Here is a 21,443-nt window from a genome sequence, read left to right on the forward strand (position 1 = left end):
GGACCCTTCCTGAAACATCAACTTTCCTGCTCCTCTGATGCTGCCTGGTCTGCTGTGTTCCTCCTGCTCCACACTGTGTTGTCTCTGACTCCAGCATCTGCAGTTCTTCTGCTTCTTCAGAGATAGCAAGTAGGTCTGTCTTCATATGGGGGGATGGGGAGAGCAAGGGATGGAATTAAATCAAAGTGGAGTTGGTGGGAGAAATAATGCACCCCAGCCCACTAGTTCTTCTCTGAAAATATATTGTGACACACCTCTGGAGCAGGTGGGATTTGGACCTGAGTCCACTAGTGCAGAGTCAAGGACTCTACCACAATTCCACAAGATTCTTAACTGGATGTCTTCTTATTAGTAAACCAATGCTAAACCAATTTAAACAACTGCACATTTAACAATGATCAAACTTTTGTACTTAATATTTGATATTTTATAATCAACCTGTAGTACACACTTCTGGAGCAGGTGGAACTGGAACATAGGCCTCCTGACTCAGAGGTAGGCACACTACCACTCTTCCACAGGGCACCTAAATTGGCTGGCGGAAGAGGTAAATAAGCCACTATCAAATCACCCCATTAAAACAAGCACACAATCAACAAAAAACAGTTGTTCTTAAATATGCTGTAATTGACATAATCTGTTCCTAATCATAATCTGGAACATGCCTTATCAACACTTAATGAGCTCATCATTTGCAGCTCTGTTGACGTGTGTTTCCTGTTGGGAAAAGGTTAGAGGCATTGTAAAATAGTATGCAGCTTTCCCCCTTGAAATTGGCATAAGGAAATACTGTGCATTCTTGAAGTAAATGTGAAGTGGAGCTGAGTATCAGAATCATAGGAGCAGGAAGGCTGACGTTTCAGGCCTAGACCCTTTGGATCTAGGCCCGAAACGTCTGCCTTCCTGCTCCTATGGATACTGCTTGGCCTGCTGTGTTCATCCAGCTCTATACCTTGTTATCTCAGGTTGTCCAGCATCTGCAGTTCCTACTATCTCTGAGTATCAGAACCCAGCTTTTCCTATTTGACAGGTCAGTTATGTTTGGAAATATTGTGAACCCAGTGGGCACTAAGACAGAGCTTTTTTAGATTGATTTACATCTATGTGAAAGATTACTGGAAATAGCACTATTCCATAATGATGAGAAACAAAGAACTATGTAGGAGCAAACAGATTTGATTGTCCATCTATGTAAATGATTAAAACCTAATGAATGGATACAATAAGCAATCCAAAAGTTTAATGGGAATGTTGACCTTTGACTCAAAGTGCCCGAAAGGCAAAGGTGGTTTGTGTATGAGGGAAGGAGTGGCAGTGTTACACAGGCATCGCATGAACATTTGCTCAGCTTGCATCTGGAGCTTCTTTCAATCTTTACGACACTGTTATAATGTGGAGTTTGATTTCTCCCCCCACTCCCTGCACCAAGAACTAAAACTGAAACACCCAAAGAGGAGCACCTTGCCCTATAATCTGTAAAAAGAGTGTGAAAATGGTGTAACCTGCCTTTCAGCTCTTCTAGTGGTTAACTAAAATAAAATCCATGATACTCATTCAAAAATCAACAAGTAACAATTTATTTATCTAACAATAACACTGAAGAAATGGTTCCTTAGCCTTGGAGAGGGTGCACCATGAATTTATCAGAATCGTATTACAGCTTAGTGGGTTAAATTTTGAAAGCAGGTTATATTCATCTTGCACAGGATTGAGGAGTGTTCTAATTGAAAATTTGATTAAAATTCAGAGGATATAAAATAATATTCAGAGCCATAGAGCTGTAAAGCATGGAAATAGATCCTTCAGTCCAACTTTGGACCCAGCACTAATCCTTGTGGCGCACCACTGTTCACAGGCCTCCAGTCTGAAAAGCAACCCTCCACCAACATCCTCTGACTTCTACCTTGAAGTCAGTTCTGCACCCAGATGGCTGGTTCTCCCTTTATTTCATGTGATCTAACCTTGTTAACCAGTTTACAATGAGGAACCTTACCGAACACCTTACTGAAGTCAATATACATCACGTCCACCACTCTGCCCTCGTCAATCCTCTTTGTTACTTCAAAAAACTCAATCAAGTTAGTGAGACACAATTTTCCATGCACAAAGCAATGTTGACAATCCCTAATCAATCCTTACCTTTCCAAAGGCATGTAAATCCTGTCCTTCAGGATCCCCTCCAAAAACTTGCTCACCGGTCTATAGTTCCCTGGCTTTTCCTTACCAGCTTTTTTTACACAGTGTCACCACGTTAGACAGCTTCCAGTTTTCCGGTACCTCACCTGTGGCAATTGAATTATACAAATGTCTCAGCAAGGGGCCCAGAAATCACTTCCATAGCTTTCCGACAGAGTTCTAGGGTGCACCTGATCAGGTCCTAGGGATTTATCCACCTTTATGCATTTTAAGACATCCAGCACCACCACTCTCTGTAATATGGACATTTTTCAGGATGTCACTATTTATTTCCCACGTTTTCTGTGTTCCATATTCTCCTCCACAGCAAACACTGATGCAAAGTACTTGGTTAGTGTCTCCACCACCTCCTGTGGTTCCACACATAGGCAGCCTTGGTAATCTTTAAGGGACCCAATTCTCTCCCTTGTCTTTTTTTGTCCTTATTGTATTTGTTGAATCTCTTTGGATTCTTCTTAACCCTATTTGCCAAAGCTATCTCATGTCCCTTTTTGCCCTCCTGATTTCCCTCTTAAGTATACAGGTAGTTCTGCTATAACACGTGTTTCATTAACGTGAATTGGCTGTAACGTGATTGATGAATAATGCACACTGTTCGGCTAACACGAACTTTCTCCTGTATAGATATAGCGATTTTTCTATAGCTATTTCCCAATAGCGTGATTTTCTAAAGTGCAAGGTCTCACAAGAACACAACTATCATGTTATAGGAGAACTGCCTGTACTCCTACTGCCTTTATACTCTTCTAGGAATTCACTGTAAGATGTGAATATATTTTATTTGTCTTGACAATATGGTCTTTGACCACACCTTCTATCTCTCTGAACTGTTTATTTGATTGGATCTTTGATCAAGTCTGGAACAGATTGCACTGATGTGCCCGTCACACAATCTGGAGTGATTTGATTAAGTATGTTTGATCTTTGGTAACTTAAGGCAGCTGACTGACTGACTGAATTTTATGCAAGGTTGGGCCACGTTTATTTCCTAACATTTTCTCTTTCACCTTGAGAAAGCATTGAATTATGGCTTAGGTTCACAGTTCAGCATTTGAAAATTTGCAGTTGATGTAATATGTGATCACCTTAATAAAATTTATAAGCTTTCTACTTAAAGCTGGTATATTTTTGCATAAAATGTTCATAATGTTTTCTCATATCTGTAGAAAATGTGTCTTGGAATGATATCTGGCATATCTTAACCCAGTTAGTTCAGCACCACTCTAAATTGACTCAAATGACACATGCCAGCATTAAGAGTATTGTATCTATCATTCTGCCATGTACTGACCGTGGATAAGAGTCAGTTTATAATAAGCAAGGAGAAAACACATTAGCATCAATTTGCTTAAGTTTTACATACTTCCAGAGGTTCTCTACAAAATTGTGTTCAGTGTTAATACTCATCAAATTTTAAATTTAATAGTACTATAAGAAAATATATCAAGATGTATAATAGGATGCCAGTAACACAGCTGAACGCATTCCCAAACAATCTGAGCATTTGAAGTTCAATACAAACTCGTGCATAATTTGAGCAATTGAGGTTGTTGGAACCACCATTTATCCACAGGACTCTGAGTTGAGTTACCAATTTGTATGCTATTCAATGACAGAAAATTAGGTGTGGTGTAAACCTGGCTCAATTTTCCTCTTAATAGCACAGTGTGGAGCTGGAGGAGCACCGCGGGCCAGGCAGCATCAGAGGAGCAGGAAAGTTGACGTTTCGGGCTGGGACCCTTCTTCAGAAAATTTTCTTGTCAACTTTCCTGCTCCTCTGCTGCTGCCTGGCCTGCTGTGATCCTTCAGCTCCACACGGTGTTGTCTCTGACACCATCATCGGCAGTTCTTACTACCTCAATTTTCCTCTTGGCCCACTTTTGGTCCATGAAACTTCAATTTTATAAAATTAATGTATTCTTCTTGATTTTTATTTATCTCTTGAATTTTCTGCTGTAGGCTTCCGGTATAGTTAATGGCATAAAATTCCTGTTGTGAGAGTTGTGTGACAAATTGTCAACAGGATAAAAAAAAAACACATCTGTCTGAAAAATGATGACAACACTGTGTAAATTATTCCAAAACGTCAACGGTTGTTCCAGTATTGCTGGACACATCAGAACATGAAATTCAGTTACTATCCTAGTTCTTCATGGAGTTGTTCCTTTCTTTGTCTCACTTCTCCCTTTTTTCCTCATAAGTATTGTCAACATGCAACTTGTAGCTGCACTGTGGTCAGCTGCGAATAAAAGAAGCAAAAGGTTTTCAACCTGGATTTCACAGAATACTGGCATTCTGTAGACACTTTCCAGGATGGTCTGTAAAATGTGAAAATGCTTATCAAGAAAAGTCATCCATACAAGTGGATGATCGCTGTTGACGTGGTCATGATAACTGTACTTTCAAATGCCACTGTGTAACCACTCGGGACTATGTGCTGTAACATAGCAAATATTAGGAATCTGCAGCATTTTGCATTGGTGCATTGTCACTCAGAGATGCATAATGCTGTCAAACTAGTCTCAAACGATCATTCACCTGATTTCCCAGTGGTCTGCAAAGCCACTGCTTTACCAGATCTAAGTAAATTGAATTCTATTTCTAATTTGTGTCTAGGAGATCCATATTCTGTACTTTTCCTTGAAATGTACAGAGCAGTGTGTACAATTTTCCCGTTTGTGCTGTGGCATGGACAATAGTGAGAAAGTTGGAGAAACTACTATGAAACTGAAAAAAAATCCAGGATCAAGAGGATCTACATTAAGTCTGGGGTACTCTCACAGCTAGCAAAGCAGCTCAATGATTCCAGTGAGGTTGACTGTGGTCAGTCAAGGTCATGCCAGAGTATGGGGACCTCTGTCCTTGTAATCTGTGAATAGCCCACAGTCAGTTCCATAGGTCAAGTGCAATCACTCCTGGGTTTACTGGGTTTATTTGTGATACTGTGGAGATACCATTCTGGGAGTGAGCCATTTTTTTCTCATAATGAGAAAGAGACGTATTGAGGTGTGTTAAACATGGATTAAAGAGCTGTTAATGTTGAGGCAGTGAGGTGTCTATAATGACTGAGTAGGAAGTGCAGAGAGCAGGAAGAGTGAGGTGGGTGAGAGCAATTGAGTAGGAATCTTCCATGCAATTTTTGAGAGTTGTAGCCTGTGAACCTTGGTGAGAGGCATGTGCAGTTGAAGAATTAGAGTGAGTAGTGATGATCCTTTGAGTTTGAGATAGCAGAGAAAAGATGGTGACACAGTCTTGTAAAGCAAAGATCAGTTGACACCTTCCTTTACTGCTGGGTGTTGCTTTTGGCCTGGGTCAAAGCACTGACCTTGGCTGTTATCTGGGTCCATGGTAGCATGGCTCCCTTTGGCCACCAGGAAAAAGGCCCATTGCTCACTTCACAACCCTGTCCAGAAGAGCTCCAAATCCCTGGTTGCAAGGCAAAGAGCAAGCTTTGTTTTTCGGCCTTGTCCCCAGTGACAGTGGTTGAGCAGTATATTGAGAGGAACAGATATCTGCAGCATCTGAAGTGGTGTACGGCTGGGCTTTAAATATGGCACTGGTGATGTGAACACTAGAAGATCCTGGCAGTGGCGAGCGCATCCACCTCTCCAGTTGCACTATTGAACAAGAAAAGTACCAAAGAGCCTGCTTGCATAATTAATGAGTTGAAGGGCCTAATATTGGGAGAGAAAAGTTGCTGTGAGCTATGTTGGACCTTGCGCCATGAATCTCACTTGATAAACACTTGAACTGAAAATGGAACAATTCTGCCCATAGGCTTTTAAGTAGAATAATTCAGGAGTGAGTGTTAAATATCACTCCAGGGACAATCAAACTCTGCCGTGATGTGTCACTAATATCCCAGCAAGTATCTGTCATCTTCAAAGCATCATTAAATTCACTACATGTGGTGCTTTCAAATGGGTATCATATTTTAGATGGAGAGCTTATAGTAATTAATCCATTTGCAAAGGGCCCTTTTAACCAAAGAAGCTGGGAACTACTGAAATACACAATTTCTAAAACAAAAATGTCCAGTACTGATGTATGGGAGAAGGAAGAATAAAATAGTGAAGAAAATGTAGGAGGTAGGAGTTAATGAAATAATTAAAATTTTGTACAGATTTCAAATCAAAATGTGAATCAGACATGCAATTTTTCTCTCCTCCCCCAGAGGAGCTAATCCTCATTAAAGTTTTCGTTACATTTTTGTACCACTTCCTTTTTATTGCACCCGTATCACTGTGCAGACTGAAGATGATTTTAATGTAAACTCTTCTTTATTCTAGAGTAAATGACTGCATCCTTCGGGTAAATGATGTGGATGTAAGGGAAGTAACTCACAGTAAAGCAGTGGAAGCTTTAAAAGAGGCTGGATCAATTGTGAGATTATATGTGCGGAGAAGAAAGCCAGTCACCGAAAAGATTTTAGAAATAAAACTTATTAAAGGGCCTAAAGGTAAGTTGTATATCAAGTGCAATAAAAGATGTGCTCATACATCTCACAGGTTGCATATGTTAATTTGGCAAATTGTTACTGATTGCAAATTAGATAAACATGATACTGTTTTTGCTCTGCAATCCCCTGCCCCCAGCCATAAAGCTGCCACCTGCATATTTGTAGGACGCATAGCCACAATGTTGCAGTACAAACCCTAGAAGAAGATGATGAGTCAGTGCAGGACATTGGGCTGTAAAGAATTGCTGTGTTTAATTACTACATAACTAGGTATTAGAGGCGTGAGGATCAGTATCCAAATTGATGTTTTGTTCAAAATTTGAGTTATGCCAAGAGTCTAGAGGTACAAAAGCTCAGGGAATATATTGACCAGGTATTTAAAATGCTTAAAGTCCAAGGTGATGTGACAGCTGAATTTTGAAATTGTGGCGTAAACACAATCTGTGTAATGTCCTCGCTTAGAATGCAGACACAAGAACAGGAGTAAACAGTTCCATTTGGTTATGTTTGTGGGTACCAGAAGACTTTTTATACATTCTTGTTCCATAATCCCTTGATGCCCTTGCCCAACAAAAATCTGTAGATTTAAATATTATCAATTTCAATTGTCCTAGCATCTCTAGTCTTTTGTTCTGGATGCTTCCACCAGAGAATAGGTTACCTCGCCTCACCTATCAAGCTAGTTATTATTTTAAACAATTCAATTAGATCATCACTCAACCTTCGTAACTCAAGTAAAAGCAATCCCAGTTCATGCAGCCTATCCCTACACTTGTACCATTTAAGCTCTGATATCATTCAGCTGTGTCTCCATTGAAGCTGTCTCTTCCCTGAGATTCGCTGACAAAACCAAAAACTACTTCAGAGGCCCAGATAATGTTGTGGGGACCTGGGTTTGAATCCCACCACGGCAGATGGTTCAACTTCAAATCAATAAAAGTCCATAGAATCCAGACAGTGTGGAAACAGGCCCATTCGGCCCAACAAGTCCACACTGACCCACCAAAGAGCATCCCACTCAGACCCAATATTTTCCATGGCTAATACATCTGTATGAGGAAACCGGAGCACCTAGGGGAAACCCACGCAGACATGGGGAGAATATGCAGAGTTTGCACAGGCAGTCACCTGAGGATGGAATTGAACCCGGGTCCCTGGCACTGTGAGGCAGCAGTGCTAACCACTGAGCCACTGTGCCAGTCTCTGGAATTGAGTCAAATGATGACCGTGAATCTGTTGATTGTCAGAAAACACAACTGGCTCACTAATGTCCATTAAGGAGGGAAACTGCCGTCCTTACCTGGTCCGGCCTATGTGACTCCAGGTTCATAGAAGTATAGCTGACTCTTTACTGCCCGATGGGCAATAAGTGCTGGTCTAGCCAACGATGCCCTCATCTTGTGAATGAATAAAAAATTCCTTCAAACAGTAGTGAATCTGTAGAATTCTTGGTCACAGATTGTGATTAAGACCAAAACATTGAAAACTTTCAAGAAAGTTGTAGATATAGTTCTTAGGACTAAAGGAATCAAAGGGTATGGGGAAAAAACAGGAACGGGGTTCTGAGTTGGATGGTCAGCCATGTATGGAGCAAGTTCACAAGGCTAGTAGATCTACTTCTGCTCTTGTATTCTGTGTTTCTATGTTTTTGTATATGTACACTAACTTTTAGTGAATTGTGTACACGTGCACGCACCCCATATCACTATTTCACTATTTGGAACGCTTTTTGATTTCTCTTTCTTCCATCAGAAGTGGACAGCTTCACGCTTAAATTGTATCGAATGTCATGAGCTGTAATGTAGTCTGATCCTTATAACTCCCCAGCCCCCAACAAAACTTGGTGTGCCACTGTAAATTTGGATATGTATTTACCTGTTATGGTGTACTGAAGTAAATTTGCACAAAATAGTAATATTTGAACATAGTAAATGTTTGAAATTGACTGTCAATTGGAGGCAGATGGTGTCAGATATTTAAGGAAGAATTTGATAATTTGAGGAATAGAGTGACTGTGAATTATGATTCAGGATGGCAAGTTGGATTAAAGTTTTTTTTTTCCCTAGATCAGTGCTTTCTATATTCTCGTATTATGGAATAATTCCCTGACAGTTACACTTGTTCCTGGTGAGCAGTTAAATTCTTAGCATTAGTTGTAGAGGCCCTTGCTGTGGTCACATCTGTTTTATGTATAACTAGCATCAGATAGCTTCAGATTTCTTGTGATGTTGCAAGTTCATTGAGCAATGACTTGTGATTTTCATTTAATCATTGAAGGTGTATCTAAAGGTCTTAGAGGTTTGAGCTGAAATGCGTAATGTAGAATTGCTCGATTTAAATGAAACTAAGAATAGCCTTTATATTTGCATTTAAATTCTTTATCTCTGACCTTTAACTTCAGATATACTGAATTTTTGCCCTGCGTAACTTTGGCTGAATTGTTTATTGTCATAACATTTCATTTATGACTCTGATTTTCTTGTTTGGCAACACCAAACTCCTGAAAATACGCCATGTTCCCCTTTTTAGTTCTTTATACTGTTTCCCAGTGGGACATGGAGAGTCATGGACATTTACAGCATGGAGAGGGGGCTTTTTGCTGATCATGCCCATGCTGCTCAACAAGCGTCTATCTATTCTAATTTCATTTTCCAGCGCTTTGCCAATAGCCTTATATGCTATGGCACTTCAAGTGTTCATCTAAACACTACTTAAATATTGTAATGGTTCCTGCCTCTACAACCCTTTCAGCAGTGAGTTCCAGAAACTTAACAATGTCCTGTACAACTTTATCATAACTTCCCAACACTTGAATTCAGTGCCTTGATTGGTAAAGGTAAGTAGCCCAAATGCCACCCTATCCACCTCTATGGGCACGCACATCCTGCTGATCCTCTGTACTCCCCAGGATCCTACCATTCATCGCCTGCTGCCTTGTTAGTCCTCTGAAAATACATTGCCTCTCTCTCTTTTCAGGATTAAACTCCTTCTCCCACTGTTCTACCCATCTGACCAGCCTGTCTATATCTTGCTGAAGTCTAAAGTTTTCCACCTCACTATTTACCACACTACCAATTTTTGTATTATCTGCAAATGTATGAGGTTTTCAGTGTCACGTTTATTAATGTCAATTGGATACAATGAAGGACACAGCACCAAACTCTGACTTGCCACCTCACACAGGTTTGCAGTTACAAAGCAACCCACACATGAACAAATTCCGCACACGCCTCAACGTCGAGCTCTTTATCCACCATTACCACCTCCACGCCTATTTCTTTGAAAGAGAATCCAAGCCGCCCCTGACAACCCCTTCTCCCACCTCCAGCAAACTCCATCTTACTGGACACTCCCTCCCGGCCTCCTACCCTCCCTCGACTTCTTCATCTCCGACTACCGCTGCAACATCAATCCCCTGAATGTCTCCACCCCTCTCACTTACTCCAATTTCTCCCCATTGTAACGTGCAGCCCTTTGTTCCCTTCACTTCAATCCCAAACTCACCATTAAACCCGCCAACAAGGTGGGGTGGGTGCGCAGTGATGGTATGGCAAAATGACCTCTACATTGCTAAGACCAGATGCCAAATCTCCGACACCACCACCTAACGTCACCTCGATCACAACCCCACCTCTGATCACCAAGTCATCATCCCTCAGACCATCAACAACCTCATCACCTCGGGGGATCTCCATACACAGCCTCCACCCTGATAGTTCCCCGTCCACACACCGCCCATTTCTATCTCCTACCCAAGATCCATAAACCCGGCTGTCTCGGTCACTCCATTGTTTCTGCCTGTCCCACTGAGCTCATCTCCTCTTCTCTGGACTCCATTCTTTCCCCTTTGATTCAGGAACTCCCCAGCTACATTTGGGACAGAACCTTTTAAAAAATTTTAAATTCCCCGGCCCCCGATGCTGCTGCTTCACCACGGACGTTCAGTCCCTATACACCTGCATCCCTCACGAGGATGGCCGAAAAGCCCTCCACTTCTTCCTCTCCCATAGGCCCACCCAGTTCCCCTCCACCGACGCACTCATTCGCTTGGCAGAACTGGTCCTCACACTCCGCAGCTTTTCATTTGATTCCTCCCGCCTCCTACAAAGCAAAGGGGTGGCTATGAGCACCCGCGTGGACCCGAGCTGTGCCTGCCTCTCTGTAGGATTCGTGGAACAGTCCCTCTTCAACAACTAAACCAGCACCATCCCCCACCTCTTTGCTATATTGATGATTGTATCATTGCTGCCTTGTGCTCCCACGAGGAGCTTGAACAGTTCATCAGCTCTCCATGGTGCCCTCAAATTCACCTGGACCATTTATGACACCTCCCTCTCCTTCCTGGACCTCTCTGTCTTCATCTCTGGTAACTGACTCACTACTGATGGCCATTTCAAACCTACTGACTCCCACAATTACCTCAACTACACCTCTCACCCACCCTCCTGCAAAAATTCTATCCCATATTCCCAATTCCTCTGCCTCCACCGCATCTGCTCCCAGGATGAGGTGTTCTACTCTAGGACTTTGCAGATATCCTTTTACTTCAGGGACCTTAGTTGCGCCTCCTCTCTCATTAAGGATACCCTTGACCATATCTCCCTCATTTCCTGCACTTCTGCCCTCAAACTCTCTCCCCACAACAGCAATAAGGATAGAGTTGCCTTAGTCCTCACTCAACACCCACCAACCTCCCAAATACAATGCCTCATCCTCCAACATTTCTGCCACCCACAATCGGACGCCACCACCAAAAAGATGTTTCCCTCACCGCCTCTGTCCACTTTCCGCAGGCAACATTCAGTCTGTGTCTCCCTCATCAGCTCCACCCTCCACACCCGGCTCCTTTCCCTGCAACCACAGGAGGTGCAATACCTGTCCCTACACCTCCCTTCTCACCTTCATACAAGGTCCCAAACAATCCCTCTAGATCCAACAGAGATTCACCTGTACATCCTCTGATGTGATCTCCTCTGTATTGGGGAGACCAAAAGCAGACTCCAAGACTGGTTTGCAGAGCATCTTTGCTCTGTACGCACCAACCAGCCGTCATCCACTTTAACTCCCCCTCCCACTCCCCTGGTGACATGTCCGTCCTTGGCCTCCATGCCAAATGCAAATTGGAGAAACAACGTCTCATGTTTCGCCTTGGGAACTTATAGCCCAATCGCCTGACTATTGACTTCACCAGCTTTAAAATCTCTCTTCTTCTCCTCTCCACTACCTGTCCATCTTTCCACTCACTTATCCAGTCCACCCTTCCCACTGACCAACCACAATAACCCCCTACCTGCCATCCACCTATCTCCATCTCAACTACCCTCCCCCTAGCCCCCCCCCCCCCCCCTTTATTTCTGGGCTCCCCCTCAACTCCCCAGTCTTGAAGGGTTCCGACCCAAAAAGTCGACTTCCCTGCTCTTCGAATGCTGTCTGACCTGCTGTGCTTTTCCAGCTCCACATTTTTTTGACTCATTCAGCACTGTCTGACCCCTGCCACTAAGTCAGCTTTGGGTCCAATTGCCCCAGGGCTGCTTCCTCCTTGACCAGTTTTCCATGTGACAATTTTTCAAAAGCCTTACTGAAACCCTTGTAAACTACATCCACTGCACTACCCTCACCCACATACTTAGTCGTCATCTCAAAAAATTCCACTGAATTTGTTAGACATGATCTCCCCTTGGCAAAGTTTTGCTGACGCACCTTGACTAATCCTTGTCTCTCCAAGTTGAATAAATTCTGTCCCTCAGAATTGTTTCCAAAGCCTTCCCTAACTGATATTTAATTCACTGGCTGTGGTAGCCTGGTTTATCCCTAGCGCCCTTCTTGAATAAAGGCATCATATTAGCTGTCTTCCAATCCTATGGCAACTCTCCTGTGTCCAGAGAGGATTTATAGAGTCATACAGCACAGATACAGGCCCTTTGGTTTAACTCATCCACGCTGGCCAAGTTTCCAAAACTAAAACTAGTACCAGTTGCCTGCGTTTGGCCCATTGAAAATTAAACATTAATGTTAAGGCCCCAAATGTTAATTCCTCCAACAGCAAGCCTAGGATGCATCTCATCTGGGTCTAGAGATTTATCCAACTTTAAGCCCATTAGTACCTCTGCCTCTTCCCCTTCAAAGCTAACTTGTTTAATTTCATCACAGTCACTCTTCTCTAATTTCTAAAACCACATCATTGTTATACTTTATTATAATTACGCATCCGCTTTATTTCTACCTTACAGATTTCTGTACCTGGAATTCCGGATGTTTTTATATTGTACTTTATTAGAATACCATCCTACATCATCAAACAACACTTGGCTCCCTGAGAATGTGCTATAGGACGTTCTGTTCTTAGCAGAAACACAGAATGCGAAATTAATGCTGATAATTGTAGATTTGAAGCTGAGGAGTAAAAGATGCATACAAAGTGATGGAATACATCACTGGATAAAGATTGCATTGGGAATCAGTGTTTCATTTTATGGTGCATTGATGCGTGCCTGTGGCTGAAAGAGGAATAGATTCCTGCCCGTCCAAAAATTTCCTCCCAAGTATGTTATATAAATTGGAATATGAATTGTACCCTGTATTTCTAAACGTGATTTTTCCGATCATCCTCCAAAAACAGGCCTTGGGTTCAGTATAGCTGGAGGTGTTGGAAACCAGCACATTCCAGGCGATAACAGCATCTACGTAACCAAAATTATTGAAGGAGGAGCAGCGCATAAAGATGGCCGGCTACAGATAGGGGACAAGATTCTGGCAGTAAGTTCCAAATATTTCTAGTGTTCTTTTTGATACATTAACAAACCTTTGTTGCAGAATCTGATGGAATGGGTCTCATTTTAAATAGTCTATGCATTATACTCTTGTACTTCAGTGTTGTGTAAGCCACAAAACTAGACAATTATGATGGGAATTGCTGCAACTATTTTAAAGAGGACTTTCAATTGAACAATTAAAATGCAACTGACATGATATCAGTGTATCATTATTGAGCAACTTATCGAGCAGGGTTCATTTTGTGATTGCTTCCTAGAGATTTATAACATTGCAGTCCTTTCTGTTGCAATGTAGTGATGGAAACCATGGTAACAAGTTATTCACTTGAGATGTATAGACATCTGATTGACGAGGATTCCAACCATTCATTTCACTGCTTCAGGTTATGCATGTGCTGTGATGTTTCAGAAAAATCCTGTAATAAATATTCATTGTATAACTAGCTCATTTATCTAATGCTTCCAGCTAAGAATTTGCTAAGACCTGAACCAATAAAATAACGGACTTTTATTGGATTCATTAGTACTTCTGATCATTTCTGCTATTGTATTAATACTCCACTTTCTGTTTGGTTGCAACTTGGAAAATGTCATCATTAATTACCTATTGGAAACAGCAGAATTTTAATCTCCAAAATGTTGGTATCAGACCTTTCCAAGGACATAATTACTTCTGCTAATAGAATTTTCTTTGTATTTCTGAAAATTCGCCAGCGTGATTGGAAGCACTTGTGAAGCTGCTAGTGAATGATTGTAGTGACATTTTTGTTTCTCAGCCAGAATCTTTCCAAAACCTGAACTTCCATAGATTGTTCACCTTTTGTTTAACCTTTTTTCTTTCTTGGCTTGCGACTTCAATGCTGAATATTACCTAGACTGTCACTCCATTTTATCCTCTGATTTGCAATCCACGTGCTTGCAAGGTCAGCTCCAGGCTCCATTTTTTTTCCTCTCATAGACTTGCCTGGTCTGATCACATGGTCCTTTGTAGTGGACAGAGTTACGTGGTAGCAGTATTCAAGTTTTCTTTGATCCATGGGAAGTCAATATCCTATCCCTTGTGAATAATGAGGATTTGATGTATCAATCCAGTCAAATAATTTAGCCAAATAATTTAGTCAAGAGTGACTTGGAAGGTAGTTTTTTTTTGTGTGTGGTTGTTGTGGATTGCTTGGCCATGTACTAAAGGAGTAGTTATTAATTTCTATTAATTTTGAAGGGATAGAGGACAAAGCAAGGCTAAAAGTTGCAGTGTAAATGGTCTGGTCTCTTTTTTTTCCACATTTTCTTTTTATTTGTGGGTGAGTATTCACATGTTTCAAATTCCGTTCTTCAAGGATTTCTTTTGCATTAAAAGCAAGTATGCTATTAATTACTCATTAGCTAGCTTTCATTTCATTGGCGTATGTCATTGAACAATAATCACTTTGATCTCCTGAGTCACATCAATTATCCACCTCCAGATTACATATTTGTTGTTTGTGTGGATGCACCTATGCCGCAAGGATTTAGTGATTTTCTAAAGAGTAATTAGAAGGAATGCAATTGGATTAGAAACAGTTCAGAGAAGATTCATTTCACTGATTCCTGGAATGAAAGGGTTATCTTATGAGGAAAAGCTAGACCAGTTAGGTCTGCATCCATAGGTGTTTAGAAGAATAAAAAGTGACCTAGTTAAAACATTTAATATCCTGAAAGGTACTTGGCAGAATGGATGTTTCCCCCTATGGGAGAGACTTGGAATAGGGACAACCTGTGGAATTCTTTTCCTTAAGGAGCATTTTAGTTTTATTTTTAAGATGTTTTAAAAGAGTTATAAGGTTTTCATTTAAGGTTTTTTAGTTTTATTTTATTTTTAAGGTTAAATTAGATAAATTATTGATTTACAGGGCGCCAAAGGTTATACGAGTAGACAAAAATTTGATCAGCCACAGTTCTATTAAATTGCAGCAAAGGCTGTTTGATTTGGCTAGCCCAATTTTCATAATTCATTCTGTTGTATATGTTAAGGAATGGGCAAGAAATGCAGCCTTTCACGTCAGTGCAATAATAATAAATATTACTTGTTTTGCTTTTGTGTTTTTCAGGTTAATACAACCAGCCTCGATGAAGTTACACATGAAGATGCTGTTACTGCTTTGAAAAACACAACAGAAGTAGTATATTTGAAAGTTGCAAAGCCTACCAGCATGTACATGAATGATGGATATGCACCTCCAGACATCACTAACTGTAAGTCCTGAGCTGCCTCACAGAGTATGGAGTGATCCCAAAACTGCAAATTAACCCTTGAAGTTTGTCTTTTTGTGTGTTTATATACCAGATGCTACTTAGTCAGTATCCCTTATAAACAGTTGATTATAAAGTAGAATGTCCAGAACTACAGTCTTGACCTGGGTAATGTTATTTTCTGAGGCTTTGAACTTTTAATCTTTGGTTTTCCCTGCTTGTGAGATGGGAGTGCTCACTAATTGAATGGGCATATCAAAGAGATGCCGCCTTTAAAATCTTCACTGACTGCATTAATAAGGGATCTTCCCTAGTCCCATGCTGCACTAAATCTGTCGCTTCAGGCTAATAGATAGTATTTGTTCCATTGGAAACAATATTGCTATTCCAACAGTTGCAAAGAAGATCAGATTTCAAGAAGTTTGACTGTTATTTTGCTTTGGGCTCGTGACTGCAATGCTATTCAATTATGGTACTGAAAGTTTCCAACACAGAGCATTTTAATTTTATTCTGGAATCTTGGTTCAGAAACATTCTGTACTGTGTATCAGTTTTCCCTTGAGACAAGTATGGATTTTCAAAGCAGAACGTCAGATGGCTGGCAAAGATGGCTACTCCCCACATAAGTGTAGGTGGTGCCCACAACATCAGCAAAAATGATATCTTTAAGAAGTGCTTTGACATCTATGAGGGTAGCAGCTCTGTCTGTGTTTCCTTTACAGCATTTAATTGACATTGCCATCTATAGCAGCAGTATGAAGTAATGGGGCCTTAGCAGATTTGGCCCAACCAATTCTTCCTGTGGATTATAGCTACACTTCCTACAAACCACAAACTTTACTTCCTGCCAAAGTGGAAATTGTGAAACTCCATGTCCAATGCCTTTGTGGCCTGAAGATATTACTAAAAGTTTATGGCATTGTCCAGAATGCAACAGCTAAATATCTGAGCCCTACTATCATTTTCAAATGTTTTTAATTACTAATGCAGGAGGTAATTTTTTCCTTGAATTTTCAATGAACTGATACTCTTGTTTAACTCATCCTTGCAATGCGATTAGATGGGCTGTGCCATGTTTATTCCAGACAGCTACTGTTCCAGTCTGTAACACCATAGCTGTTTGTGCATATTTTGTATGTGCTGCACCACTTAGTGGTGGCCTTGACAGCAAATGCAGCCTTATCCAAAATGTCTTTGTCTTTCATTGAAGCAGATCTTCAAAGTATGAAGCTAGCCTGCCTCGTTCTAGCAAATCACCTTGAGGGCCACTATTTTGGGTAATAGTTTAGAAGAAAAAATGCGCAGGTTTGCTGACCACAATTCTGTGAACAGCTTTGGTCCCATTATCTAAAGAAATATATATGTTGACTCTGGTTGTAGTCCAGCGAAGGTTCAGCAAATTAATGCTGGTTATGGTGGTATTGTCTAATAAGGCAAAATTGAATAGGTTGGGTTTGTACCATTGGAGTTTGGTAGAATGAGAGAAGACCTTATTGTAAGATAAGATTCTTAGAGGACTTGATAGAATATATTCTAGAAGCTTGTTTCCTCTTGAGAATTTAGATTCAATGGGTATAATCTCAGAATAAAGGGTTCCCCATTTGAGACACAGATGAGGAAGATCTGAGGGTGTGAATCTGTGGAATTCTTGACCAGCGGATTGTAGAGATTGGCTCATTTAATATGTTCATGGACTGATTTTTTAATCAGTAATGAAATTGAGGGTTATGAAGACAAGGCAGGAAGTGAGTTGAGGGTTATCAGATCAGCTGCGATTTCATTGAATGATCTACTGCTCATACGTCTTAGAGGCTTATCTATCTGCTATCTAGCCTCAGAAAATTTGGATCATTCTTGCTTGCTTAATTGCATCTGCCAGATGAGAGTATAATATATCAACGTTATTGAAGAAACAATTAGCAAACTTGATCATTCAGAAATGTTGACGTAGGCCAGGCAAAGTTGACAATTTCAAATAATCCTAAACATAAAACTATGCATGACCCTGAAGTCCATGACATTCCGTTGATGATGGCCTTTTGTGGTGGTGAATGTTTTTCCTGACAAATTTTACAATTTCCAAAGAGCTGGTCAGCTTTGAAAGTGTGAAATTTATTTTTGGACTGGAGTTTAGCTGATAACATGTACCATGATCTAAAAATGTCAAATACTGATTTAAGAAGCTACAATCACCAACCTTACTGTCACTGTTTTATGTTATTTTTACACTGCTGTCATGCATCTTATTTTTGGCATAGAGGGCTGGATCCCTAAATTTGTCCAAATACCATTTTGTGCAATGTACAAAGTTGATAATTTCCCAGTTTCTCTTGTTTTTCTTTTCCTTTTTGATCCTCCTCCTTGTTGTGGACCAGAGTAGACTCCTTCAAAATATATTAAGCTAGCTTAGACCCTAACTTTTTCTTATTTTAAAGGTAATTGTGAGGTGTTGTGTTCCAGATGCAATTTGATTGGTCAAACTACTTGACGTTAAGCAAAACACAATTTATTCAATCACTATAGTTAAAATACAACAAAGGAAAGAGGAACTTGCAATAACTTAACACTATTGGAAAACTGAACAGAATAATAGAATAGTTTACTACTAAACAGTAACTGTTCCAATATAGTAACATCCCTTTACCACACCCTTGGCAAAAGACAAATTCAAAAAACAGATTGGAGAACTGCATGTGAGACAATGCAAGAGAAAAGAACATCAAAAGACAATACTGAGAGAGAGAGAAACAACCAGGAGAAATTCACTGCCTTCCACCCCTGCTGAGACCCCAGCTACAACTGCCAAAAGCTAACTTAAAAACCTGGATCTGAGAGAGTTTGATCACACCCACTCAGGCTGGTTCTATTGTTCCAACATTTTAAAAAAAAAACAAGGGCTCACAAGTTGTTGATCTTCTCATAGTTTGCTCAGTACCTGTCCCACCATCTCTCTCCAAAAGAAACCAGGACAAAACCTACCTCTTTCAGCCGTAATATCATCACATCCTACCCTTTCAGTAAAAGGAGTAACCAAGATGTCTTCCATTGCCATGCTTGGAATGAGAGTGACCTATGTGGGGAAACATGGAGTTAATCATACAAGTTGCTATTTTTAGCGTTTTAACGACAACCCCAAGACGTTCATTTAAGCCAAGGAAAACAATTAAACATACCTACTCCATATCTTGGATTTTGCTCCAATTTATAGGAGACTGTAGATGAAATTTCAGACAGTGAAACTGATTTAAGTGACCATACTTACTAAAATACGAACTTCCCATCTTACAATGAGGGAAAATAAAGAAAATGTGTGAGTATACTATAATAAAACATTAAAATAGGCTGGCATTTTTTCAAAATACAAGGTAACATTTCTCTATCAAATCCCAATTCACAATTGGGGCAAGTTCTTCCATATCTTTATTCACCACAAATGGACTTTATTGATCTGTTACTGCTTTTGTCAGACAGAGAGCGATTGAGAGGGCACAATAGTGAATTTTGAGCTCTATTGATCGTGTTTGTATGGATTCTCCTACCAACCACTATTCTCAACAGTTGAGGAAATGGTTAAAAAGACTTCAACAGACTAGGGAATGTCGTATTACAGATTTATTTAACACACTAACTTTGGGAAGAATCAAATCACTACAATGTCACCTCATTTAGAGCTATAAAGTTTTACATCTTCAAACTAGAGATCAGTCAGAATGTCCTGATTCTTCTACTTTGTGCAGTTGAATTAACTGATTTTAGTAAAACCTAAGAGGATAGAAACTAGGATTAACTTAACCTCAATGGCAGTAACTAGTGATGTCAGTTTTCAAACAGCACACACCACTTCTCCCATTTATTTCTATAACATAGCTTTGAATTGTGAATGCTGACTTCTGTGTACAAACTGTAGAATCAGAAAAGTCAATTCAGCTTAACAATTATATTTATATACAATGTATATTCAGTTATGGATCCTATTATGGTGCTTGTCATAAATGTAAATGTTCTCTCAATAAAACATTATACATAATGAAATATATAGGACTTGAATGTAAAAGATATTATCAAAATTTATAGTGAACAGAACTAAGTAATTAACTTGGAGATAGCAAGAACTGCAAATGCTGGAGTCAGAGACAACACAATGCGGAGCTGGAAGAAAACAGCAGGCCAGGCAGCATCAGAGGAGCAGGAAAGTTGACGTTTCAGGTCAGGACCCTTCTTCAGAAACTTCTACAAAGTTAGTTACTTAGACAACACAGTGAAAGAAGGGTCCCAACCTGAAACGTCAACTTTCCTGCTCCTCTGATGCTGCCTGGCCTGCTGTGTTCCTCCAGTTCCACAGCATGGTATCCCTAATTAACTTTGTACACCTATTGAGAATGAGAACTTCAGATGAACTGAGGTCATGAGAAACTGGGGAAAATAGGCAGTCTTGGTATGACACAAAAATGCATTTGAAAGTTCATCTTGAGATCAGATAGGGCGTTGAGATTGCAGTCACTACTTCACACTGGTTCTCCCAGTAGTTGTTAGGAAAAGGAATGGGATCAGTGGTGAGCTTTATGATAGAGACAGAAAATAATGTCTTAATATGTTACCAGAGGAAATTTCTGCACATCCAGTACTGGATGTCAGACAAGCAGTCAATCATTTTAGGGATGGCAGAGAAGTTAAGAAGCAATAAAGCTCTGTGTCGTCAGGTAAAGGAACGATAGAAGTCATTGCAAGTTTTTTTAGGCATTGGTTGTGAAGAAACATTGGCAGATGCAGAATGTGTAATAGATTTTAAAAAAGGAAGTGGATTAATATTTCAAGAAGAAAATTGTTAAAGGGTACGTGGATGGTTGGGGATGGTACCTTGAGCAGTTCCTTCTGTGAGCTGACATGGGCACGTTGAGGTAATTGGCACTTCTGTGTAAAGTTCGAATGTTGTTTTTGTGATGTTGTATGTGCAGTGAAATTCAAGATTATGCATGAGAAATTCATAATACAATGACAGCTAAGATTTGTGAGGAAACAACACATTAAATAACCTTAATTATAGCAAATAAGATTAAAAGCCTTGAGAAAACAGAAGAATTAGAATCATAGGGTTTAGAATTATACTGTTCCGTACAGCATGGAAGCAGACCATTCGGCCCATTGTATCGCACTGACCCTTCAAAGAATGTCCCACCCAGACTTACCGACCCCCCAACCCTACCCTATCCCTGTAATCCTGCTGTTCCTAGAGCAAATCCACCTAGCCTGCACATCCGTGACACTGGGCAATTTAACATGGCCAATTCACCTAACCTTTTAAACCAGGGTTATGATATTCATGGAGGTGGGGAGCACAGTTTTGCAAAATAGCTTCCTTCTCAGGTTTTCTGTGCCAAAATTTGCCAGTTGCTGTGTTATGTTTACAGTAGGCAAGCTATCCTTGCAGTTCATATTGTTGCACTGCATTGACGATCATTGACCGGAATCTGAAACATTCTGAAGTGCTTTTATACATGTAGTTGGTTTAAAAAAGATACATTCTGCACTATGTCAACATCGAATACTGCAGTGAATGCTATTTCGTTGAATACCTATTTCAACAAGCCTTTAAAGTAGGAGACAGGAAAAGAAGGGTTGTTTTGCCGGTCTTAAATAATGGTCTTGGCTTGTTCAGTTGATCTTACTATTTCTTACTGTCTTAACCATTCTAATGACTTTTTTGGTCTTTATTATATCATCCCCAATCTTTAAACAGTTTAGAGGAAGAGCTAATGGACAGAGACTGTTTCAGAAAAGCTGGGTTA

At 40.3% G+C, this 21,443-nt stretch overlaps 1 protein-coding gene across 1 annotated transcript in view; it reads left to right on the top strand.

The window, feature by feature from the left end:
* LOC109923085 (disks large homolog 1) overlaps positions 1–21,443 on the top strand; it is a 167,978-nt gene that overhangs the window by 40,184 nt on the left and 106,351 nt on the right. The window contains exons 6-8 of the mRNA XM_048604550.1: positions 6,486–6,655; positions 13,275–13,411; positions 15,516–15,660. Coding sequence (XP_048460507.1) covers positions 6,486–6,655; positions 13,275–13,411; positions 15,516–15,660 — 452 coding nt within the window. The remainder of the gene's footprint in view (positions 1–6,485; positions 6,656–13,274; positions 13,412–15,515; positions 15,661–21,443) is intronic.

The sequence above is a fragment of the Rhincodon typus genome, chromosome 13 (genome assembly GCF_021869965.1).
Source record: "Rhincodon typus isolate 14 chromosome 13, sRhiTyp1.1, whole genome shotgun sequence".
Lineage (NCBI taxonomy): Eukaryota > Metazoa > Chordata > Chondrichthyes > Orectolobiformes > Rhincodontidae > Rhincodon > Rhincodon typus.